The 22,000-nt window shown below is 48.0% G+C and overlaps 2 protein-coding genes across 10 annotated transcripts in view; one reads left to right on the top strand and one right to left on the bottom strand.

Annotated features, from left to right (window-relative positions):
- Window positions 1-1,283: 1,283 nt before the first annotated feature.
- On the bottom strand, window positions 1,284-15,289 carry RAD52 (RAD52 homolog, DNA repair protein). Its single transcript, XM_040062356.2, has 12 exons — window positions 15,193-15,289; window positions 9,147-9,238; window positions 7,693-7,794; window positions 7,028-7,121; window positions 5,570-5,637; window positions 5,216-5,334; window positions 5,055-5,130; window positions 3,968-4,164; window positions 3,633-3,769; window positions 2,986-3,063; window positions 2,246-2,488; window positions 1,284-2,027 (listed from the first exon to the last, which is right to left on the bottom strand). The coding sequence occupies exons 2-12, from the start codon at window positions 9,234-9,236 to the stop codon at window positions 1,969-1,971; spliced, it is 1,263 nt and encodes a 420-aa protein (XP_039918290.1). The 5' UTR covers window positions 9,237-9,238; window positions 15,193-15,289; the 3' UTR covers window positions 1,284-1,968.
- A 119-nt stretch (window positions 15,290-15,408) lies between these two features.
- The window catches only part of ERC1 (ELKS/RAB6-interacting/CAST family member 1), a 266,110-nt gene continuing 259,518 nt past the window's right edge, over window positions 15,409-22,000 (top strand). For 8 of the 9 annotated variants that reach the window (XM_058420193.1, XM_040061380.1, XM_058420189.1 and 5 more), the window contains exon 1: window positions 15,409-15,535. The gene's annotated coding sequence lies outside the window, so the exon portion shown is untranslated. Of the gene's footprint in view, window positions 15,536-18,951; window positions 19,084-22,000 lie in introns of those variants that run through there. The other variant, XM_058420188.1, reaches the window with a different exon arrangement.

Below are 22,000 nucleotides of genomic sequence, written 5' to 3'. Positions count from 1 at the left end.
CTATCTCTGCAGCAACTGTAAAAAAATTAGAATTCAGTCAGAAAACAAAATTAACTTTAAAAACCCCTACATCAACACGTTTTCAAGGCATACAGACACGGAACGTGAAGCTTCATTAAACAGAGGTGGTCCGAGCTCACTGCGCGCTGGGGAGGGCTGTGCAAGGGAGAAGGACAACAGGGGAAAGGGAAGAAAAACTCCGGCCCTGCCTCCGTGCAGCTGCTGCGGGGGAAAAGCAAAAACCCTCCAAAGGCCGCGTGTAGCGAAAGGGTAAAACCCCGCAAACAAACAGAGAAAGGGTTCAAAAGGCGCCCAGCGCTGCGGATCCCAGCTCCCGGCCCGGCACAGCCGCGGCGCTGCGGAGAGCGAAGCGTGAGGGAGCGGCCGGGAGCCGGAAACGCGCTCCGCTCCCTGCCGTCCGCACAGCCCGCGCCTTCCTGGGGCTGCGAACCGACCGGCGCTGGGAGCTGGGGGTTCCTGGAGGATGCAACTCACCCGCGGAGCCACCGCGGCCACCGCAATCACCGCAGACACGGCAGTCACCGCGGCCAGGCGCGCAGCGGGAGCGGCCCCGCCGCCCGCGGTCACGGTGTCCCGCCGGAAGCATTTGCAGAGCGCACGCACACGGCTTCCGGTGGCTTAGGCTGAAAGCGGTTCCTAAGTATATGTAGCATTTTTAATAGCCTTTTCGACATGAAAAACGGAATTTAAAGGTAACTTTTCTGGCGTCCGTGGGTAGAGGGAACAGAAACGGAGCTGCAGCCACAGGAGATCGTGACCGAGAGGTCTCCGGAGCCCGCGGGGGGTGGGGGGCGGTTACCGCAGCAGCCGCGGTCCCTTCAGCAGATTGTAAAATTTTTAACGAATTTGTAATAAAATACTCCGTAGGTAACGATTCTGTGGCTACCATATCTTGCCGTATTACCACGGCGTATTATTTGCACGTCGTATCTGCACGGTTCTCCAGCCCGTGCCCCGCATCCCCTGGGACACGATCCGTTTCCATTTCCCGGTTCTGGGACACAATCCATTTCCATTTCTCGGCCCTGGGACACGATCCATTTCCATTTCCCAGCTCTGGGACTGGGACACATTCCATTTCCATTTCCCAGCTCTGGGACTCGATCCATTTCCGTCTCCCGGCTCGGGGCCGCTCCCCACGGCGCCAGGCCAGGGTTCCAGATGGCGTCTGCCCCATCTCCGGTCCTGACCACGCGGGTTTGGCCGCCAGGGAGCGGCTGGCAGGGCAGAGAGGCACGGACAGCTCCCAGCGGGGTTTGTTTCTCAAATTCATGTTTATTTCTGTATCGAAAGGGGTTAAAAGCTTCTTTAAAACCAGCAGTGCAACTGCCATCCGTGTTCCAAAGGCTCGGGGCAGGCACGGCGAGCTCCTGCCCCGAGGCACAGGCACGGGGAACGGGAAGGGGAACAGGCTCGGGAATGGGAACAGGCTCGGGAAGAGGAACAGGGACGGGAAGAGGCTCGGGAATGGGAACAGGCTCGGGAATAGCCGCAGGAGCGAGGGGCTCTGGACGGCACGGAGAGCTCCTCAGAGCTCGGCGGTGTCCCCCCGGCTGGCCGGGTGCGCAGCCACAGCTCCAGCCTTCTGTCCCCTGGGCACAGCCCCTGCTCCCCGCTGCACTGAGAAGCTCTGGCTCCGTGCTGGAATGCAGCACTGAGGGACAGACAAGCTATGAACTGCATCTCATTTTTAACAATCCATTCCTTCAGGCGGCTCACAGGTGATATCCACAGCCACAAGCCTCGTGCTGCAGAAGCACAGGTAATGGCGTGGTTCTAGAAAAAGGCATCTGAAATACATAATAATCTAAGAGTGCATGAAGTTCCTGCTGATTGCATGAGACTCGTCTCTTGCTCCACCATGATGAGTCCAGTGACACAGTTTGGAAGGCCAGCTGCAGCCGTGTGCTGTGATCCATGACAGAGGCACGTATTTCAGCGGGTGCCTCACGTAGGTTCCAGCTTCCTTTTCTTCAAGCTCTGACTTCTCCTGAGGGGGCTGCACCCTGCCACACAGGGAGAAAGTGAGGAATGGACATGTTTTTTTCTGCCTCTGAATGTATTCCTCAATTCTTTTTCTAACTCTTCCTTGACAGGACAGTAGGATGGCAGAAAGCACTTTTCCAAGACCACCGTCCCAGCATCTGCAGCCAGGTGCAGAAGGAAGGCACGTTTGTCCCACGGGAGCGTCCCAAGAGCCCCGGTGGGGTGTGGCAGCACGTACCTGGGGTGTGCTGGTGGGCACAGCCGGTGCTGGGGGCTGCAGCAGGGGGCTGCAGCTGTGCCAGCCTGGCAGCAGCTCTGTGCTGGTGGCTCCTGTGGGGCGTCTTGCTGCGAGTGCTCATCTGCTGGTGCCCACGGGGTGTCCCAGGGGCCTGGTGTGCAGCTGCGGAGGCCTCTGAGATTTTGGCACCCGTTACCTTTAGGTCACTGCTCTCCAGGGAGATGTCCCAAAGTTCAGGATCATCTGGAAGGAATGACAAGGGGATCCATGACACAGGACTGTACTACTGGAGTGGCAGTAGCTTTCTTTTCCCACAAGCAGTGACCACTTTAACATTTGAGCTGTCGAGCATCTCTCATGTCAGTGTGCAGCAGGGTCCTGCCCCTTGTGCTGTGGACTTAGGCAATGTGCAGGCACCACGGCGCGTGACCCAAACACCCATGTTTATACTGAGAAAAGACACACCCCAAATCCCCCCCAAGTTCTGTGTTGTGCAGTATGACCTCAGGAAAAGGGTTTATCAAACAGGTGTAACAGCTCTACTGAAGAGCCTGAGTGAAACCCCCCCCAGTGATGGACTCATCTCCCTGCCCCTCAGGCAAAATTTCTATTGCTAAGGTCAGAATCACACTCACACTTCTGTTATTCCAATGCTTGAGAGCTTTTACCCTTACACTGTACTCTGAATTAACCTGCTTTAAATGATTTAACACTTTATTCCTCATCACTCTTTGGCTGACCTGCAAAGAACTCCTCTTCTATTGCCAGCTCCTGTTGCACTTCTGGAGTGCTGTGCTTCACGGGAGGATCAGATGTTGCTGCAAGGAGGCAACACAAGGAGGGATTAATGCCAGAAATACAGAAACACCCTTTGGCTCCTTCTCAGCAGAGCACGAGGCTGAATTGACAGCCAGCACTGCCACCAGTACCCTCTTTTGTCCTACAGCTGGTTCAGGCTTGGAAGCAGAATGTGGGAAGTAACATTGTGTACCTGATGACATCTGACGAGCAACTGTGCTACTTTAAGGTGGGTTTTAGCCCGTCCACGCTCCTGTTCCACATGGCCCCAGGCTTCCCCGTGAGCCATGAGACACGTATCTGTAGCTCAGGCAACACCTGTCTGCCAAATGCTGCAGCCTCAGCTTGGATGCAGCAGGTTGGTGGTGCTGGCAACTGCTGCTGGAGGGTGGCTGCACAGTTGCAGGTTTAGAGCTGACATTGCTGACACTTTTGGAACACAGACAGGGAATACGGGATCACGCTCCTGCCTTTGGCCTCAGAGGAGTGTTGATGGCCCAGCACTTGAGGCTGGCCAGGCTCCCGCGCTGTGGGTAACCTGTGCCTGCCAGCAGCTCCCGTGGAAAGTGCCAGTTTGAACACTTCTCACCCTGTTTGCTGCTGGGAGTAACTCCTGGGACCTGCTGCTTTTTCTCCATCTGCTCCCGGAACTGCTGCTGGAGCCGCTTCTGCCGCAGTTTCCTCTGGTAAGTGGCATCACACTCCGTGGCCAGGGAGTCTGTGCTTCTGTCCTCCCCCCAGAAACACAAAGTTAAACGGGACCCCGTTACATTTTGTGAAGAAAAAAATCATTAAAAATAACAGTAAAGAAAATCTGCTGAACTAGTGCCGGACGGGTCTTTGGCATTGAGCTGTCTACATGTTTTAAAAGGGCCAGTAACTTCTAATACAGCTTAAAAAATAAATTTGTGACAGCAGTCTCACCTGGGAGCGTTGGGCTGTTTCTGGTCTGCTGTCACTGCAGCAGCCTCTGTCTGGCCAGGCTTACAGCCAGGTGTCACCTCACAGTGCTGTCGCCCTGCTGTGTTCTGCCTTTCCACATAGCTGCTGTATCTTGCTTGCTCTATTTCAGGCTCATAGTCCTGTACTTTAGCTTTGACCAAGTCTAACTCAGGGGCTACCTGGTAAAGGAGAAAAAAGAAAAGGTTCTGAAATTTCCATCATCAAGTTAGTGAAGTAAGCGCTGGATAAAAATCTGTTTTGTTTGCTCTAAGTCACACAGTAAGCGAGAAACCTGAACTACTCTTTCAGTGCCCAGTAATTCGGTCAGTTAATCATTGAATTGCTGTGACTTTGTGTGGGTTAATTGTTCAGTGCTGCAGGGCAGGTGGTGAGCTGTCCCCACACTGCTCTGCAAACGAGAACAGGTGGTGGTGATCGATGCAGGATTTCACAGCTTCTCACAGCCCCACAAGGCTGTTGCTGCGTGGGTTTGTTTTACCAGTGCATTTTCCTGCTCATGCTAAAGGGCAAGGCCAAGCTTTACTGAGCTCTGAGGAAGGTACACCGTTGCTGTTCATTAAAGACGGGGTGTTTTGGCTCTGTCACCTTAGCAGCTTGTGGCAGTGCCTCTGGCAGACGATGACCCTGGCAAACCAGAGACCTGGGCCGTCTGTACCTGGTGAGGTGTCACTGCTCCTAGTGTTTGACAGGACTGCCATGCAGCTCTAGCAGAGTCTGGCTAGTCCTACGGTGATTGCAGGCAGCTTTGCTCTGAAGGTCCATGGATCAGCAGCTGCAGAAGGCTTTCTTTTCCCTCCCTCCACAGGACAGGGCACTGCCTAGAAGCCTCCTGCCCCAGCTGGTGCACAGCAGGAGCTGGCAGGATCCATGGTGGTTCCTGAGGTGCCACTTCAGAACACTCTGCTCTGTGTGTGTGAGCTGTCTGTCAGCAAGGCTGGTGGTCTCAGGAGGCCCCAGCAGTGAGGTAGCAGCACTGGTAAGCTGTGTGAGTGCAGGGGCAGGGGCAGGGGGCTCTGCAGCCCCTGCTCTCGCAGCCCCTGCACCGCACCTGCCGGGGAAGCTTGTTGACGGCTCGCAGGTACTCCTTGTCCAGGATGCAGTTCCCAAGAGCATTGCCAAAGCACCTGAGAAACAAGAGGGCTCACTGTGACTGAAACCCTTCCTTCCCACACAGCTTCTGAAAACGTACAAGCGCTGATCTTCACTTACTTGAGCGCTCTCTTCAGTCCATCCGTTACTGCCTCCTTTCTTGCCTTTTCCAAGGACAGGGCTTTAGACTTCAGGCCTTCACTGACTCCATATCCCACATCTTCATGGTATGACCCATCCTGCAGCCGGATTTCAAATAAAAGGGGATTTATGGATGCAGGTGGTGTGCTTTCCCACGCCTGCTTACTCGCTCTTGGCTGTTTGCCCTCAGCAAGGTCGATGCCCAGGACTCCAGCGGGATCCCTAGTGCAGAGCAGTACCCCAGCACTGTGCTCTGACCCGTGCAAGGACTTTCATGCACAGCTTCAGGCAATTGCTCAGCTACACTCAGGGCCAACAAAAAAACCCGCTCACCTTAAGCTGAACTTTCACAAAAGCACAGACACCCACGTAGAACCTGCCATTGTTGAGGTCAACAAAGTCTGCAAGGAGATATTTTAAGTGTTAATTTATAAAAACAATAGTGGGAAAGACTCTGTTGTCTATGAAAGTAGTTTCTTTCCTATGATCTAGTAGAAGTCTGAAGTTTGCAAATAATTTGCACAAGGCTTTATCACGGACAGAATGCCTGAATTCCTAAGGGATGACTAGTTATGGCATATCTGAAAAAGAAGTTTGAAGGATGTCAGTCCTTTCTTGACTGAAAACAGGGAAAGAAAACCATGGTGCAGAATAGATGGAAAGCAATGAAGTAAGTTGTTCTATTTCTAGAATCTACCAGCCTGAGTTAAGATTTCTGAAGGTGGGGGAGAAGGAAGAAAGTAATTTAAGCTGCTGCTTTGACCTACTTCAACAACCGGTCCTCAGCATAAGCAGAGCAGATCTGCAAACAGGGACAACTCTCCTCTGGCAGGTACCATTTCAGCTAGCAACATGGAACAGGCTGAAGCTTTAAGATAACCTGAACATCATGTTGAAAAATTTTCCACAGGTTTTCTGTAGTAAAAACCTCAGTACTGGGTATTAGCTAGGAGAGAAGTCTGCAGAAAAATACGGGTCCCTAAAGATTAGGGGAATATTAACTGAGCCTATGAACTGGTTAGAGTCTAAAAATTACAGGTGGGTATGAAAGTTGGCTCAGGACTGCTGGGTGTTAAGTAGTTTAATTGTAATTACTCTTCGCTGAGTGTACCCACAGAGATCAGAGACTTGATTAAAATAGCTCAAGAACAATCATAAACACACTCAGAATAATGACTATGACAGATCTAAAATAAAAACAGAAGCTCCATTATTATTCAATTTCTCTCGTTTTTACTGTTAAGACACCTGGAAGTTGCTCATGCCTCTGCCCAGGTGCTTTGAAGTGATGAAGTTGTGGCAGCTGAGGTCACTTGCTTTGTTCAGCCTGGCGGAGGCTGAGGGCAGCCCTCAGTGATATTCAGCTTTCCCGAGACGGGAGGAGGGGGGCAGGCACGGATCTCCTCTGTCTGGTGATCTGTGGCCCCAGGGGATGGCCCGAAGCTGTGCCAGGGCAGGTTTAGGTGGCTGTCAGGGAAAGGTTTTTCCCCAGAGGTTGTTCATGCGCTGGAACAGCTCCCCAGGGCAGCGGGCACAGCAGCAGCCTGCCGGAGCTCCGGGAGCGTTTGGACAAGGCTCTGGGGCACACGGTGTGACTCTCGGGGTGTCCTGGGCAGGGCCGGCAGCTGCGCTCCCTCATCCCTGGGGGTCCCTCACAGCTCATCCCTGGGGGTCCCTCACAATCATGTTCTGGGATTCTGGGATGGAAACCCTGGCCCTTGTCTGAGAGAATTTTCCTTCCCAGTGAAACAGGAGGGAGCAAAGGCTTCTTTGCCCACAGGAGATCCTTACCAACATTCTGCTGAGTGACTGAATGAGCCCAGCCATTGAAGCCAAACATTTCATTGGCCAGACTGATGACCTTGTGACCCTCAATGTAACAGACCTGAAAAGAAGAGCACGTACACATAAATATATAAACACATAGCCTTGTGCACACATCTCTGCACACTTTATTTTTTAAACAGAGATCACACATATCATCTTACACTGAGGAAACCCAACCGAGTTCAAGGTTCAGATAATAATAAAAGGCTGATGGTGCAGCTTCAGGTGCACTCTCTTCCAGCAAATGTAGCGGGGATTAATATAGCAACAAATATGACAATCAACAGAAGGGAGAGTGGGCACTGAAGATGGTAAATCCAGCCACTGTCACATAATGTTTCTTATAGTCCAATTCTGGGGAAAAATAGGGAAAACATCTCAGTGTTGCACAAGTAGATAAATATTCCTTTGTAAAGGATGAAGCACTGAAAAATTAAGTTCCTTTTTAAGTGTAAAAGGAAGATCTGTGTCTCAATAAAAGCCAGAACTTATGCCATGCTCATTTTGCATTCCTATCTGCATATTAAACTACTAGAGGGAAAGGAACTTCAAACAAATAAGGAAATTGTAACAACTTAAACCCTAGTTTTCCTGGGAAAAATGGAGTTGAACATCATGTTTGTTCCTACCTTCTGCCCTCCTCCTGCCTGCCGGCTGCTGATGTAGTCTGGGCCCAGCCTCTGGCGCAGAGCGTGCTGGATAGCGCGATACTCGCCGGCTGTGTACTGATACTGGGCAGAAACAAGGCAGCACACGTGTCACCCACCCTGCCCAAGCCTCCCCTGCTGTCCCCAGTCCCTGTCCCAGCCTCCCCTGCTGTCCCCAGAGCTCTGCTTCATCCCAGTCGTTCCAACACCTGCATCATCCATGTTTTGGAACCGGGATGTAACAGGCAAGTAAACACCTCGGGGTACGCACGTGCATTAGACTGTTCTTTTTTCCTTACTCTTGATGGGTGCAGGCATTAATTACTGAGCTGCAGCAATTATTTTTCATTAATAGTCCTAGCCACAAACACACATGTAAATTTCTATTTTACTGCTCCAAACCAAAACTGGTTTGTTGGTCTGTGACCAACAGGAAAAGTGTACTTAAAGACTCCAAGAAAACTGAAGATTAACCATACTCCACTGCCACATGTCATCAGGTCAGGGAGGACAGCAGCTCAGGAAAGCAGTCAGAATAGGAATTTCTTGAGTTATCCAATTTCTTTGGATAACTCCAACATCACTGGTATCATTGGAGAACACCAGCATCATGGGAAGCCTGAAGCGTTGTAAGTTTAGGTTTGTCTTAGTGGAAATCCAGTTTCCAAAATGTAGCGAAGCCTATGTATGTTTAAGGATTTAAGAACTAAAAGAACTTTAAGAACTAAAAAGCTCGTGTCGTTACGGCCTGAAGTGGGGCAGAACAGAGGTTTCACCCCTTAAATCATAAATATTGTGTATGCATGTACTGGCTGCCCTAACAGCTCAGCAGAACACAGAATCCTCTAGTGTGTGTGTGTGCCATATCAATTCCAACGCCTGCCAAACCACTCTAATTTGTATTTAGTTCTATTTAAACTTAAGAGTAAAACTGTTATCTTTTTCTGACTCTAGAATGCAAGCCTGTAACCAGAAAGCATAAGGAGAAAGGGAGAATGCACAAGCCTGTGCCACATGCAGGAACTATGCAGAAATGCCTATCATGGAGAAGAGAATTCACCACCAAAAGCTCTGTTCAGTCCAGATACAGTTTTCTTTTTTCAGGTTATTTCACAACTTGTCAAAATTATTTTTTAATAGCTGAAAGCAGTTGGCTGTATTGAGAATATGTGTAAGCATGACTCAGGACATCTGGGAATAAGAGAGAATGAGAACCACTTTTAAGGTTTAAAAGATTTAAAAACCTTTTGAGAAGAATCCAGAGCAATTTATTATAATTTGAGGCATGCCAAGACTATTGCAGAGAAAAAACGTGAAGTACAAGAGAGTGTAGCATGATTCCAGCCTTACTGCACCCAAGTTCAAAAGGAATAAACATGCAGAGCAGATTTCCAGTAGCGTGAGCAGCTTGCATTTCCCTCTGGGGCAGAGCTGACCTGTCCGAAGGAAGCCACGGAGTCCCCAGGGTTGGAGCTGCTGCTGCTGCTGCTGCAGCTCTCACCATCCTTCCCCTGGCTCTCAGGCATCCCTAGAAATCACAGAAAATGCAGTGACTGAAGGGAACAGAACTGACAGTCCACATGAAGATATGGCAAAAAGCTTATTCTAAATATCGCACTGGTAAGAAATTATAAATGTGGGGTTTTTTTTCTTTTTAGGTAAATGTGAAGGCACTGTACCATGCCAGGGAAGGAAAAAGAAAAGAACTCCCTCTTTTGGATTCTTCAGAACCCTGTTCCTGGACCACTTTCAATATCCATCAATACTTTGATAAAAAGTAGGGACAGCTTTCTAAAACTTTACTCGGCTATACCCTGACTTGTCAGTTTTATTTTAGATTGCTGTTTGACTGTAATCACCCTGCCTGGTGCTGTATGGTGCCACACAAACCGTGCAGAGCTGACAACCACAGATCTGTCAGATCTGTAAGAAGTGGTACCAATAATTCAGTAGATGGCACCCTTTTCCAAGCCAGCATCCGACTCTTCCCAGCACGGCACAGCCACTCCCCCTGCTCTGGAGCAGTGATCCTGGGGAGATCGTGGACCCAGCTGTGCCAGGGGCTGCAGCAGCACTCCCAAATAACCACAGAGAAAATCTTTTATTGTATTTGCACCGATGCTGAGCACAACCCATAGCCCAGCACTCAGACTTTTGTAGGCAATACAAACACAAGACAAAATCAGATGTACAAGCGAGCTGGACAGTATAACTTGCCAGTCAGTCAGCACCTGTACTCTGCTTTGCTAATGCATTTCAGGTGTGGCACTTTTTAAACTAGGTTGTTTTTCCAGTCCCTAAACAAGAAACCCAAAGTTTACTGAGGACTTGGCAAACAATTTTCAGAAAAAGGACACTGGTTGTTTACTTGGCAAGTGTAGCTAAAATTCTCCTTAATTTTGGTTGGCTGGAATTATTCCTCTTCGGTCCCAAACCTGTATAATTGTACAGTGTTCATACACTTGAATGCGTTTCAATCAGAAGTTAGCAGCAGTTTGGAAATACATTTGGCTTTGGAAAAGAGCAAATAGAAAGCAACATCACCAGAAGAAACACTTGTGATTTAAGCAGGCTATTTCCTCTGCTCAGCAAAGAGTTCATTGCATGGGGAGGGAGACAATTAGAGAGACATAAATAGTGTGTGTGACCAAGGGAATTGAAATCTGAACAATACTGTTGCCTCCACTCACACCCCCAAGCTGCCTCAATCAGATCTTAATCACTGTGAGCCCTTGGGAAGAAACAATGACTGAAATGTCACTTGCCCACAAACACTATGACCAATTTATGCAAAGTAGGTGGGTGGCATTTTGATGCAAAATTGCTTAATGCTGGTTTTAGTTAAAGTCCTTCAAGCTTGTATATGGTGTGCACCATTATCGGTCTAAATTTAGTTGTCAGTGGTTTGTATTCGAATTACGTGTGAATCTAGTTTGAGTGAAGGAGACACAGGATGCCAGTTCAGTTTCAGGCTCTACCTGCAGGAGCAGCTTCAGCTGTGAGCCTTGTTTAAACCAAACCCTCCATCAGAGCAGCGTGGGGGGTTTTGCCGTTGGGGAAGTGCAGCACAGCCAAGCCCTGTGTCTCAAAGCAACTGCCTGAGCATCTCAGAGTGACAGAATTTCGATACCAAAAATTATTAGAGTAGGAGCTGGGAAGAGAGAGAATTTAATTCTGCAAATGGAGCTATAAATCTATCTTGGTGCCAGAGGCAGGAGCCAGAGAAGGCAAGGTGCTTCCACTCCTCCTTGGAATATTGTTTCCTCACTGCCCTGCCCTCTCCCCACAACGTTTTAACTCACATGAAACATTAATGTTGGAGTAGATAATAAATTACTGACTGGAGTGCCCAAGAGCCTCAGACAACCTCTGGGGCCAGGACTGTGGTGGGAGGCTGGCCGAGCCATTAACCAGTGTTTAAAAATGCCCTATTTTTAAAGCAGAAAGACTAAAAATTAAGGTTCAAATATGCATTTGAATATGCAGGATGATACAAGCAGTTTATCTGTTTAAAAGCATCTAGGAATTGTAATTTACTATCTCTGTGGCAATGGGACCATTATTTATTATTTACAGGGAATTCTTTTCAGTTTAGCTGAATGTTCTCAGGAAGTTTTCTGGTCACTGAGAAAGAGTCCATACAAGACTAGAGGTGCTGCACTGTGCTCCAAAACATTGCCTTGACACACTAGAACAGGTAAAAGAAACTTAATGGCTTTTACTACTACCATATTTTGATCTTGTCTTTCAAAATTTGAACACAATAGGTACATAATCAGAAAAAAAAAGAAATCTCTGTTTTGGGAAATTGGATGTGAAATACTAATTTTCAACAGCATTCTCCAAGTAGGTATTTATTTGCATGGTGGTAAAATTGACCACTGCTGATAAAAATATGTGTGCACACAAATTCCTGTGCAGGAAATAAACCCACCTTCCAGAACAGATAATGCTGAATTTAATCTGTTCAAGTACATCTATCACTGTGGGGCTACGGCAGCAACACCTTCCCCTGCCATGATTGTGTGGACATAACTCCTAATTTTCCTCATACACCTTTCTATCCCACTGTCCATTACCTCCCACAAATTTATTGTGCTCCTGAATCAAGTCTTTTCCTATCAGTTGCACTCTGCTTTGACAAGCCAGGTTTTTAAAGGTGCCCCGTGCTCTAATCCTGTGGTAGGAGTGGCAGGTCCCAGTTCTCCTCGCTGTGAGGTGGCAGCAGGCAGTTTTGCATCACTTCAGAATAGTTTGCATACCAGGCATTGTGCAAGCACCACAGCTTGGGCAATGCTCAGCTAGAACATGGCTGTTCCAAGGAATTAATCACAGCTTCCCACAAGATAAGAGAGGACTTCAGCACAGACTGTGAACATCCAGGGGCCTTTTCATTCATCCTCGCCCTCTCCATCTGGTGAGCTTCCTTCACAGAGAGGCTTTGGTCTGCCGACTAAAAATCTTCAGCATTCTTCCAATAAATGCAATTCCACTGAGCCCAGCAAGAGCAAACAGTTACACAGGCAGCAGTGAGTGATTTAGCAAGCACTAAAGATAATGCCACGTACTTAACCTAAGGTTTGTAGTACTCTAGGAAAACATCCAAAAAACTTTACAAGTTTTATATTTCCGTGGAGTTTTCTTTCCTCTGGGAACCCCAAACTATTTTATAAGTTGATTTACCTGTTATGCACAGGTAAACACAGAGCTGAGGTACATCTTTCAAGTGTAATGGGGCAGATGTTCCTAATTAAGACAGGCCTGTGCTACTCCACAGTTTAAAAGGAGTGGAAAAGACATGCTGCACACAATAGAATTGCCCAGTTTTGATTTCTGATATCGCCAGGTAAACAGCCTTGAGAAGAGTGAGGCAATGTTCTGTTAACTTCAACAGAAGGAAAAGATACTCACTGATAGGTTAAACATGGAAATGCAGGGGCAGACTGCAGCTGGCCTCTGGTGGTGCCAGTACCTTTTTCACGCTCCTCACTCACTCAGGCCACATTCTGTAGCAGCCAGAGGAAAAAGTGTGTAACAGAGCATGTTTGAGCTCCTGCAGCAGGTTAAATACATCTGCTTTCAAGGCATACAGGCACCACTGACAATTCCTGCTCAGCTATGGCACGTGTCAGGTGGACACCTCCATGCAGTCTCCCTTACTCCACTGGAATCCTGTGGCTCCAAAACACTGAAAAGCTGAACTTTTGATTTATCAGGCACTGCTAGCTTTACTCTTGGCATGCCTAGGATCATGATCCTCCCTGCACTGAACAGAAAACACTGATTCTGGTAATTCTGGTTCCACTTTTTTAACATTGTAATGAGCACAGGGTAAAGCTCTTCCTTACCTGTGTACAATTTTGGAAACAGTAACAGTGCATTTGTGAGGGGTGTGTTTCTATTTAAGAATAGAAGACAGGTAGGTTTGTATACACCTAACATCTGAAACAAAGCCTACCTGGTTAATTCCTGCCTTTTTGGAACACAGGATGAGAACCTCGCCTCCTTACTCGTTGTGCTGTTTCCTGTCACGGCAGGTCGTACAGAGCTGCTACAATTCCCAGAATGTCACTGTAACTGCTGGGAGCTGTTTAGGGGCCTGCTTTCCCAGTAATTACAACTCCAGCCCAAACTGCTACATCTAGCACATATGTTGTTGTGTTTTAGCCTGCATATTTTTCAAATTCGCTGCCTATGTTTCCAAACATTTTCTTTAATAGCAGTGGTGTGTGTCAATTACCCCTTTGCTGTGTAATTTTGTTTGTTGTTTTCAAGTCCATTGCCCATTGCCATTTTTGCCTTACAAAGAAAGGGTCCAAGAAAGTTTCATTAGTTCAAAATGCACCAGCAGCATCCTAGGATACAGGTCATTCCAAACAATCCTGAATTTGAAATATATTTGCTTTCCAAGAATATAAATCCTGCTTAATTCCTCACATTACTTAATTCCTTTGCATTAACTCACAACCTGCATAAAAATATTTCATTAAAGGGAGTGACTGGTAGTCTTGCACAAATGAACTTTTTGATATTATTAAAAAAAAAAAAAAAACAACCCATATGACAATAAACAGTGACCAAGGGGTGGAACTGAAAGAAAAGAGAACCTACTCTGTCATACTATTTTTTTTCCAGGTATGAAACAGTAACACCTCACAGTCACAAAACCAAAAGTGAACAATCTGCTCTTGGAGGAGTTTCACAAAAGAGTTCCTTCTGGAGACCAGGCCAGGCAGGAATATTACTCAAATACCATAAATTATTTACGTGGGCACTTCTTTCTAAAAGCCTGTCAGATTGATTTATCGCCACATCATTTATGTACAAGTCACTTCAGTCCTTGCAAGGCAAAGACAGCAGGGTTTTTAACCCAAGAGTAATGGTTTGGGACTTGCAGGGAAAAGCAGCCCGTCCAGTTGGGAGCAGAAAGCCTGCAGGTTTCCCAAATGCAATCACCAGGCAAGAAATTAATGCAGCCTGGAAAGGAAAGCATCTGAACTCTGTGAGCACCGTGGGAGATCTGTCAAACTGTGCAGCGTAAACACCACGGTGATCACAGGCACAGGTGACACTTCTGGCAGCAAGACCCTCTTAAGGTGACACATGAATTTAGCTGGGACAAAAAACCTGAAGCTCTTAGGCTCTGTTTTGCTCCAGGCTGACACTTGCTCATTGTTAAATGGAAAATCATTTACACTTGAAATTGGCAGGATACTTGAGGCGTGGGCAAGCCTGTATCTATTTCCATCCGTCTGCCTTCTCAGCCAGCCAGGTAAGTATAAATGATCTCTTTTTGGGAGGATACCTTAGGCTTGACAGAAGGGCTTAGATACTACAGCATGCATTTATGTGCACTACATGATTCTACAGAAATGAATTAAGAACAGACCCTCTGCTTCTACAATTGGAAGGGAGGTTCAGGTTATCGAGACCGCAGTGGATATCAGCCTGCCAGAGGTCTGAGTTATAAGATAATGTAATTATAATATAGGAAATGTAATAATGTATTAATATACAAAATATACAATATAGGTAATATATAATATGATTAAATAGCATAATCACAATATAAAATGTATTCATTGCAAGAAGATAGTAATTTATACAGTGATAATTTACATGTCAGTAAGTGTCATTCCCTGTGTAATCTGACAGACCTCACCCATTTACCATAATCTCTCACTTTAGTGTCCCCTGGGAGTAAGATCTAAGGAAGTCAGTGCTGCTCTTGGCTCCTTACACCCTGAAATCATAGCAAATGAAGCTTGGAAGGATTCCTGATGGGGTCACTTGCTGTCTGCCGAGGCTCCCTCAGGAAACACCGGCCCCGCGCACGCCCCTGGCCCGCCGGGCGGGGCCGCTCAGCAGCCGCCCGCAGGGGAGGCCCCGGATCTGTGCCGGGTTCGGTGCCCGGATCTTTGCCGGGTTCGGTGTCGGTTCTGTGCCCGGTTCCCAGCCCCCGCCGGGCCCTGCCCGCCGTACCTGAGCCCCGCCGCGGCCCGTTCGCAGTTCCCGCCCGGAGCGGCCGCTACGGCGCCGGAGAGCGGCCAAACTTCCCCGGGGACGCGCGCGGGCGGTGACGCACCCCGGGGGCGGGCCGAGGGAAGCCCCGCGCGGCGGGCGCGCGCGGCGGGGGCGGGGCGTGGCGGCTGAGGGGGCGGGGCCTGCGCGTGTCTCGCGCCGGGGGCGCGGGAGGGAGCGGCGGAGGAGAAGCGGCGTGAGGGAACGGAGCCGAGCCCAGCCCGGCCGAGCGGAGCTCAGCGCAGCCCAGCCCGGCCGAGCCAACACCGCCCGCGCCGTGCCGTCCCCGCGGGCTGACAGGCAGGTGAGGGGCCGCGCTCGGGTTAACGCGCCTCGCCGTCCGCTGGGGGGAGCCCGGGGCGGGGCGGGGCCTGCGGGCGCCGGTAGCTGCGGGAGCAGCCGCCGCTCTGGGCAGGGGCTGCGGCGGCGGCCGGGCAGGGGCCGGAGGCGGCGGGGCCGCGGCCGCGGAGCCGCCGCGCAGGTGGGTCCGGGCCGGCGGGCGGTTGTCCCCCGGGGGTGCGCGGGCCGCGGCCGGGCGGAGGGAGGGGGCGGCCGGGGGGGGGTCAGGGCCTCTCCTCGCCGGGCCCCGCACGCTGTCACCGCCCGGGGCGGGGCGGCCCCGGTCCGGCCCCGGGGAGCGCGGCGGGGCGGCCGCATCGCGCCGCGGGCCCGCGTCCTGCCGGGAGGGGTTTGGTCGCGCCTCGCACGGGCGGTCATTCCTGCTCTGCCCATTCGCCTTCCCGGCCGTGTCTTTCCGCCCCTCGTCGTTCAGCCCGTCCTTGGGAAGCGCACGCTTTTGTTATCTCCGTCACCTCATCCGAGGTGATGGTGAGCGCCGTGGTTCTGCCCAGACCTTGTGGCGGTGCTGGGGTTTCTCTGTTTTCTCCGTGAGCGCTGCCTGGTCAGTTTCGAGTATTTTACTGCATCTACTACGAGCCAGCGTCAGCTGACACGATGCTTTGTTTCCGAGTCTGCTGCCATCCTGAAGCCTGTGTCAGGAATCGCTGCCCTTCCACATCTGTCTCGTTTGTCGTGTGAGCTCTGAGGGTTGGTTAGGAAGCACACGATTTATTTAACCTGGAATGCTGCGTGCGCTCTGGGAGTTTCACGTTATGGTTTGTGCTGATACGGTGTGAAATGGTTTAAAGGGGAGCCCCCGTGGAAATGGGAGAGACTGGGAGACACAAAGGTACAAAGAAACACCTATGGAGGTGCTGGTGGGAAGCAGTACAGAAGCCGAGAGAATGGAAGCAAATGGATAAAACCAGAATTGTTCTGAGGAACGGTGTGTGTTTCACGTTTTTTGTCCAAGCACGTTTTGGGGGCCACGCTCAAGCGTGCAGGCTGGCTGCAGCTGGGTAGCGTGTTACCTCAGATCCAACAGGCTGTAAGCACAGAAAGTTGTCCGCTTGGGCTCTTGTAATTCTCAAACGATGGCCAGCTGGGCGAATGTCTGCAGCAGTAACCCCCACCAGCTGCCTGCCCTCCTTTGCTCCCTGAGATTATTGCGTCTGTGGCCGTAGGTGGCTGCACACACATCTCCTGAGCTGCAGCCTGACACGTTACCGGAGTTTGTGCTGGAAGCTGCAGCAGCTCGGATGCGTGCCCCAATTCGGGGGCAGTTATGAGTCAGCACCCTTAGAGCTGTTCCAGATAGGATGAGAAGAGAGAAATCACCACCTTGCCCGTGCTGCTGGGACTAGAGTCGGTAGTAAAATAGGGGAATTTTTTTTTTTTTTTTTTTTTTTTTTTAAGTAATGAAAACAGTGATTATTTAGTTAACAGCTGTACTGGATGTAGTTCAGTTCTGGAAGCACACTTCAGAACTTTATCGCAGAACAGTAGTTCCCAGAATAGTCAAGTCTATGTCTACTATATCATCCAGAAATATGGAATTGTCTGAATCCGTCAAGCTGCAAGAGGGGCTGCAGCTAGAAAAAGGTTAGGATCTGCTGAATGAAATGTGGATTTATTATAATCTTCGATAGAATTTGAACTTCTTCCACCACTTCTGGGAAACCAGTTTAACTGTAATTAAATCACTGCTGGGATGTTAGCAGAAGCCTAAACTGAAGGAAACCTGCTCTCTGGGCTATATTAAAGCATCATGTTTTTCATAATTTTCAGCATTCTTTTTGATCCTATCATGAGCTTTTTTGAGATTCTGTTCACGTAACTTTTCATCAATCATAGGTGGCTAATAGCCTTATTAGCAAAAAAGGCAGGTTTGGTGTTTATGTGGCCTATTCCCTTTTACTGAATCTCAAATCTTGGTGATGAGAGAAACCTTGGATGTTTTTTTGAGGGGGCTTTGGTATTTAGGGGGTTCTTAGTTTTTTTATTTCTTTTTTTCTTTTTTTTCCCTTTCTTTGAATCTGCCACTTTCTCAGTTGCTGTAGCAGTTATGTGCTGCTGTATGAATAGAAATATTTCACCATGCTGTCATAACCAGTGTGTGAGTTCCCTGCTGCTGTTCCTTATTTTGTGAAGCAGGATACTCTCCCGTTCTTATCTCCCATTCCCTTACCCTCCCTCTTCTCAAGCCTGTTCCCCTGAAAATCTCTTTTGGGTGAGACTATTGTTATAACTCTTATCCGGCTAAGCTACTGGAGAATTGTCTTATGTTTGGAGGGTCTGGCTTGTTTCAGCTGAGTATGATTTGCTCAGAAATGTAAGTGTGGAGGGATGCATGTGGCTTTTTAAATAATAGAACTAAGCCCAGTGTGTGTTCTTGACCCTTGCTGTCCACCCTGCTGCAGGAGGGTGGCTGGTGAGGAGGGTTCCATCCACTGCTGCCTGTTAGGCCGGGAGTTTAACTCTGGGCTGCTGTGTGGCAGGAGATGCTAGAAAATGCAGTGCTGATGGAGCAGTAGTGATATTTCCTAGCACGCGGGTTATGTCAATATGGCTAGCCCGGCGTTGTTGTCAGGGGCAGATGATGATGGTGGAATTCCTGTAGCTGGAGCATGCTTGCCCACAGTGACTTTAGGCTGGATGGCTGCATGGGTTCACTAGTGCTTCTAGGCACTCTTGGGCTTCTGGGGTACCTTCAGCACCTTTAACATTTTGTTTCTGCTGTTAGGAAGTGGGTTGTTGGTTGTGTGCCACCTGCGGGAAAGAGAGAAACAGCCGTGGATGCACACACATAGTATCTACTGACTTCATACTCTGAAATGAGCCTCTAAACTCTTTAGCCATGCAGTGACAGAAGATTAACATCCACAGGTCTTCAATCTTCTAGATAACTAGAAGAGTCAGAGTTAATGTAATCAGTTTATCTCTAGGAAGTGATACGTGTGATATGTTGAAGTTTGAGACAACCACAACACTCAGAGTGCTTCAATAAAACTTCAGAAGGCTTCCAGCATCCGCACCTTGTTATCTAGAAGTCTTAGCCTTTCTCTTTTGTCTCCCATGGGCAGCTCCACACAGCTCTGGCTCTTTCCCTCCCTCTCCCTTCCTTCTGCAGTTCCAGCTGGCTCCTTCCTGGCCGCGTCATGGCCACCTCACCCTGTCTGTCCCTCACACACCCTCCTGTCCCTTTCCACGACCAGCAGGCTCCAGGTGACTCTCTCCCAGCTCACTCACTCTTTATCACACCCACCTGGGAGGACAAGGCTGTTCCCACTCTGGGATAATTAACACAGCTGCAATGGGGCAGGGGCAAGATTGCCAGCAGCACCCTCTCCATCTGTCTCCCCGCAGATACCTGTTGCTGTTTGTGTTTTGCCTTTAAAAAGAGCATGTGAGGATTTTTTTTTCTTCACATCTGCTTTAAATTTAGAGCCTTATGATTACGTCCCAGTCGTTGCACAAAAGAAATCCTGGTGCACCTAGGCAGACTCCCTACGTGTGAGTAAATAAAGGTTTAGCTGAAATATATGTATTTTCAATAACAATAAGCTTTTTTTTTTTTTTTTTTCCTCCTTGTGGTCTTGTTTTTTTTGGGAAAGGAGATAGAAAGGAATGGAACTGTGATGGTGGCAGCACATCAAGACATAAGGGTCTTATAAGAAACAAAACTTTATGCCAGTGAGAACTGCTTTTGCTAAGACAGTGCTGTAGAGTAGAACTGAGCATGTGCTGTGTTAGGTCTTCCTTCTTGAGTAAGTAGTTCCCATGAAAGGAATTGTGTACTTGTGGGAAAGAAATTAACTAGGAAACTGATGAATGGATATTTCTGCCTCTCGTTTACAGACTTGCAGGTGGGGTTTGCTGGATGGGGTACCTTGTAGGAATGGGAAGCAGAAGGGTGTCTGAAAAGGACAGGGACTCTGTGGTGACTTAAAGTGTATGGGTGCCATTTCTGCTGACCTTTCAGATGTAAAGAGTTTAACAGGAATGTCACTTTCTGTTTAGAAACAAAACACTCTCCTGACAAATGAATGCTTGCTTTTTTCTCCCCAAAGCTGTTAGGGTCAGGGTTGATGACCTGCCTTTTACAAAACATATTTTTTTAATATGTCAAAGTCACCTGAAGAATGTTGGGGATCTCTGAGATAATTTTCTGGGAAGATTTCTCTGTCTGTGTGTGTGGAGGAGAATGTATCAGTTCCCATTTTGTGTTTGGTGAGACAGAACAAAGGCTCTCTTACAGTCAGTGAACCTGGCAGATGTGCAAGTAGGTGAACTTAATTTAAAAATACAAAACAAGCACCCCCACCATCCCCCAGCTTTTAAAAAGGATTGGATATAAACAGATGGCAGTGCTTCAGCATTTATTTATGTGCTCTTTAGGAATGGGAATCAATCCTAATAGGAACTGTTACTTTTTTGTCTTATTTCTATCTTCATTTCATTCACCCTTTTTGCTTTCTTACTGTCAAAGCCACAAGGACATTTTGATAAACAACCCTGAATTCCATGGGTTCAATGCCTTGTGTCCAGTGCAGTGTCCAAAATAAACTTTTCTTCTGTCCTTTTTTTGTGTAATAGTCATTAATTTAATGTGAAAAGTGGTGAGCCTTCTTACCTTCCAAAACTAGTCAAACCTAAAATCTACAAAACAGCCCTAAGAGACAGAGGCTTCACACTTTATATAAAAAGTAAGGTGGTAGCTATAGGTTTTGTAACTGTGATGTGGACTAGGAAGTAACAGGAGTTCATTTTTGTCTCTTGATTAGCACACCTGTAAGCTGTTGTGAATCATGTCAGTTCTCTTGTTATACCCACTATTTGGATTCCTGGCAGGGTTCTATTGGAATGTAAGCTTTTCTTTTTCCGGAATTCCATCTTTCCTACCTGCCCTCCACTCCCCTCTGTTCTGTCTACTCTGCGGTCTCTGTCCGACTATGTAATCTAGACATCCTTCCTTGCCATTAACTATTCGGGTGTGAATTATGTAAATGGGAACAATTGCTACCTCTGTTAATGGAGTCTAATGTGTCTGCTACAGTCCTTTATCAGATTAAGATGCCTCCTGTGAAGACTGACTTCGCTTTTATTGTGAACCTGCCATTCAAAGCTTTCCTTGTGCACACAGGAGTTAGTGTGACGCGGAGGTTGTGTCTCCTGTGCGCTGGATCCGTGGCTCCCAGTCTGCTGCTGAGAGGCTCAGGGGGTCCCTGGGCTCTGAGATGCTCTTGCCTGCCTGGTCTGTGATCCCACTGCCCCATTCCTGACTCTCAGGCAGTGATGCTGTTAAGGAATTGTCTCCATAGATGTTGCGGTTTGTCAGCTGGTGTCAGTCCTGAACAGAAACTGCAGCAGAGAAATTCACAGGATTTGCTGAAGGCTGCAGGAATTACTCTGAAATTCTTTTTGTTTGAACGAGTGTAGGCTGGATTTTCCCCGTATTTCTGCAGCATGTTTGTGTGTACTTCATTGCTTGCTTACCTGGAAGTAGCTAATGTGCTATTAGTGTTTGTCTGGGAGTAGTGGGGGACATGAAAGGGACATTATTAATTTATGTGACAGAGACATCTTCCAGAGGGTAACAGAACTTTTTTTTTTTTTAATGAATCTTCTGGTTTCTGTCAGCTGTAGTCAGGAACACCTGCCCTCTGAGCCATTGGTTCGTAAAAAATAATAGGTATAGGGGCTGAGTGTGACAGCACTGCTAAACACAACTCATTTTATTGAATTCTTTATACTGGTTTGATGTTCAAGTGTGATCCACCATGCCCCAATATAGCTTTTATTGAAAACCACCAGATCTTTTGACAGGACTGGTGTTCCTGTTCCTGCCCTCTCTCATGCCATAATTGCCTTACAAGTAAATCTCCATGAAGTTGTTCAGGTGACTTTTCACTGTTGTTTCAGCATGCCTGGTCCTGATCCTGGCGTGTTTTGAGGGAATCTGGTTCTCCATTGCTTTTTACTGCCTGGGAATCGGTTGTAATGAAACAGGTGGATTTTAGTTGCTACAGGTTGCACTGCAGCATATTTAAATGTCTGCTTCCAGATTAGAAACATTTTCCACAGTTAATGGTGTCTGTTTTTGGACAGTCACCTGGAAGCCAATAAGACATTTTTCTTAACTGGCACTTCAAGCAGGATGTGCTGTTACCTATTTTAAATTTTTTATACAGAAAATGTGTTCATAACTGTCTTTTTCCAAACCTTTTTCTTCAATATGGTGTAATTCTTGCTTGTTCTTTTTCTGATAGTCCTTCTTACAAGTTTTTCCGTAATCACTAGATAGCATTTTCAACTTATGCTGAAGCAGGTCGGGTCTTTGTGCCTGCAAAGGTGCTATGCCAATTTAAATACATATAAATATATGTATAATGTTTTTACTTGGACTGAGGTGATTTTTTACTATTTTTTA

This window comes from Hirundo rustica, chromosome 4 (assembly GCF_015227805.2).
Source record: "Hirundo rustica isolate bHirRus1 chromosome 4, bHirRus1.pri.v3, whole genome shotgun sequence".
Classification (NCBI taxonomy): Eukaryota; Metazoa; Chordata; class Aves; order Passeriformes; family Hirundinidae; genus Hirundo; species Hirundo rustica.
This window is presented reverse-complemented; position numbering and strand designations above follow the sequence as displayed.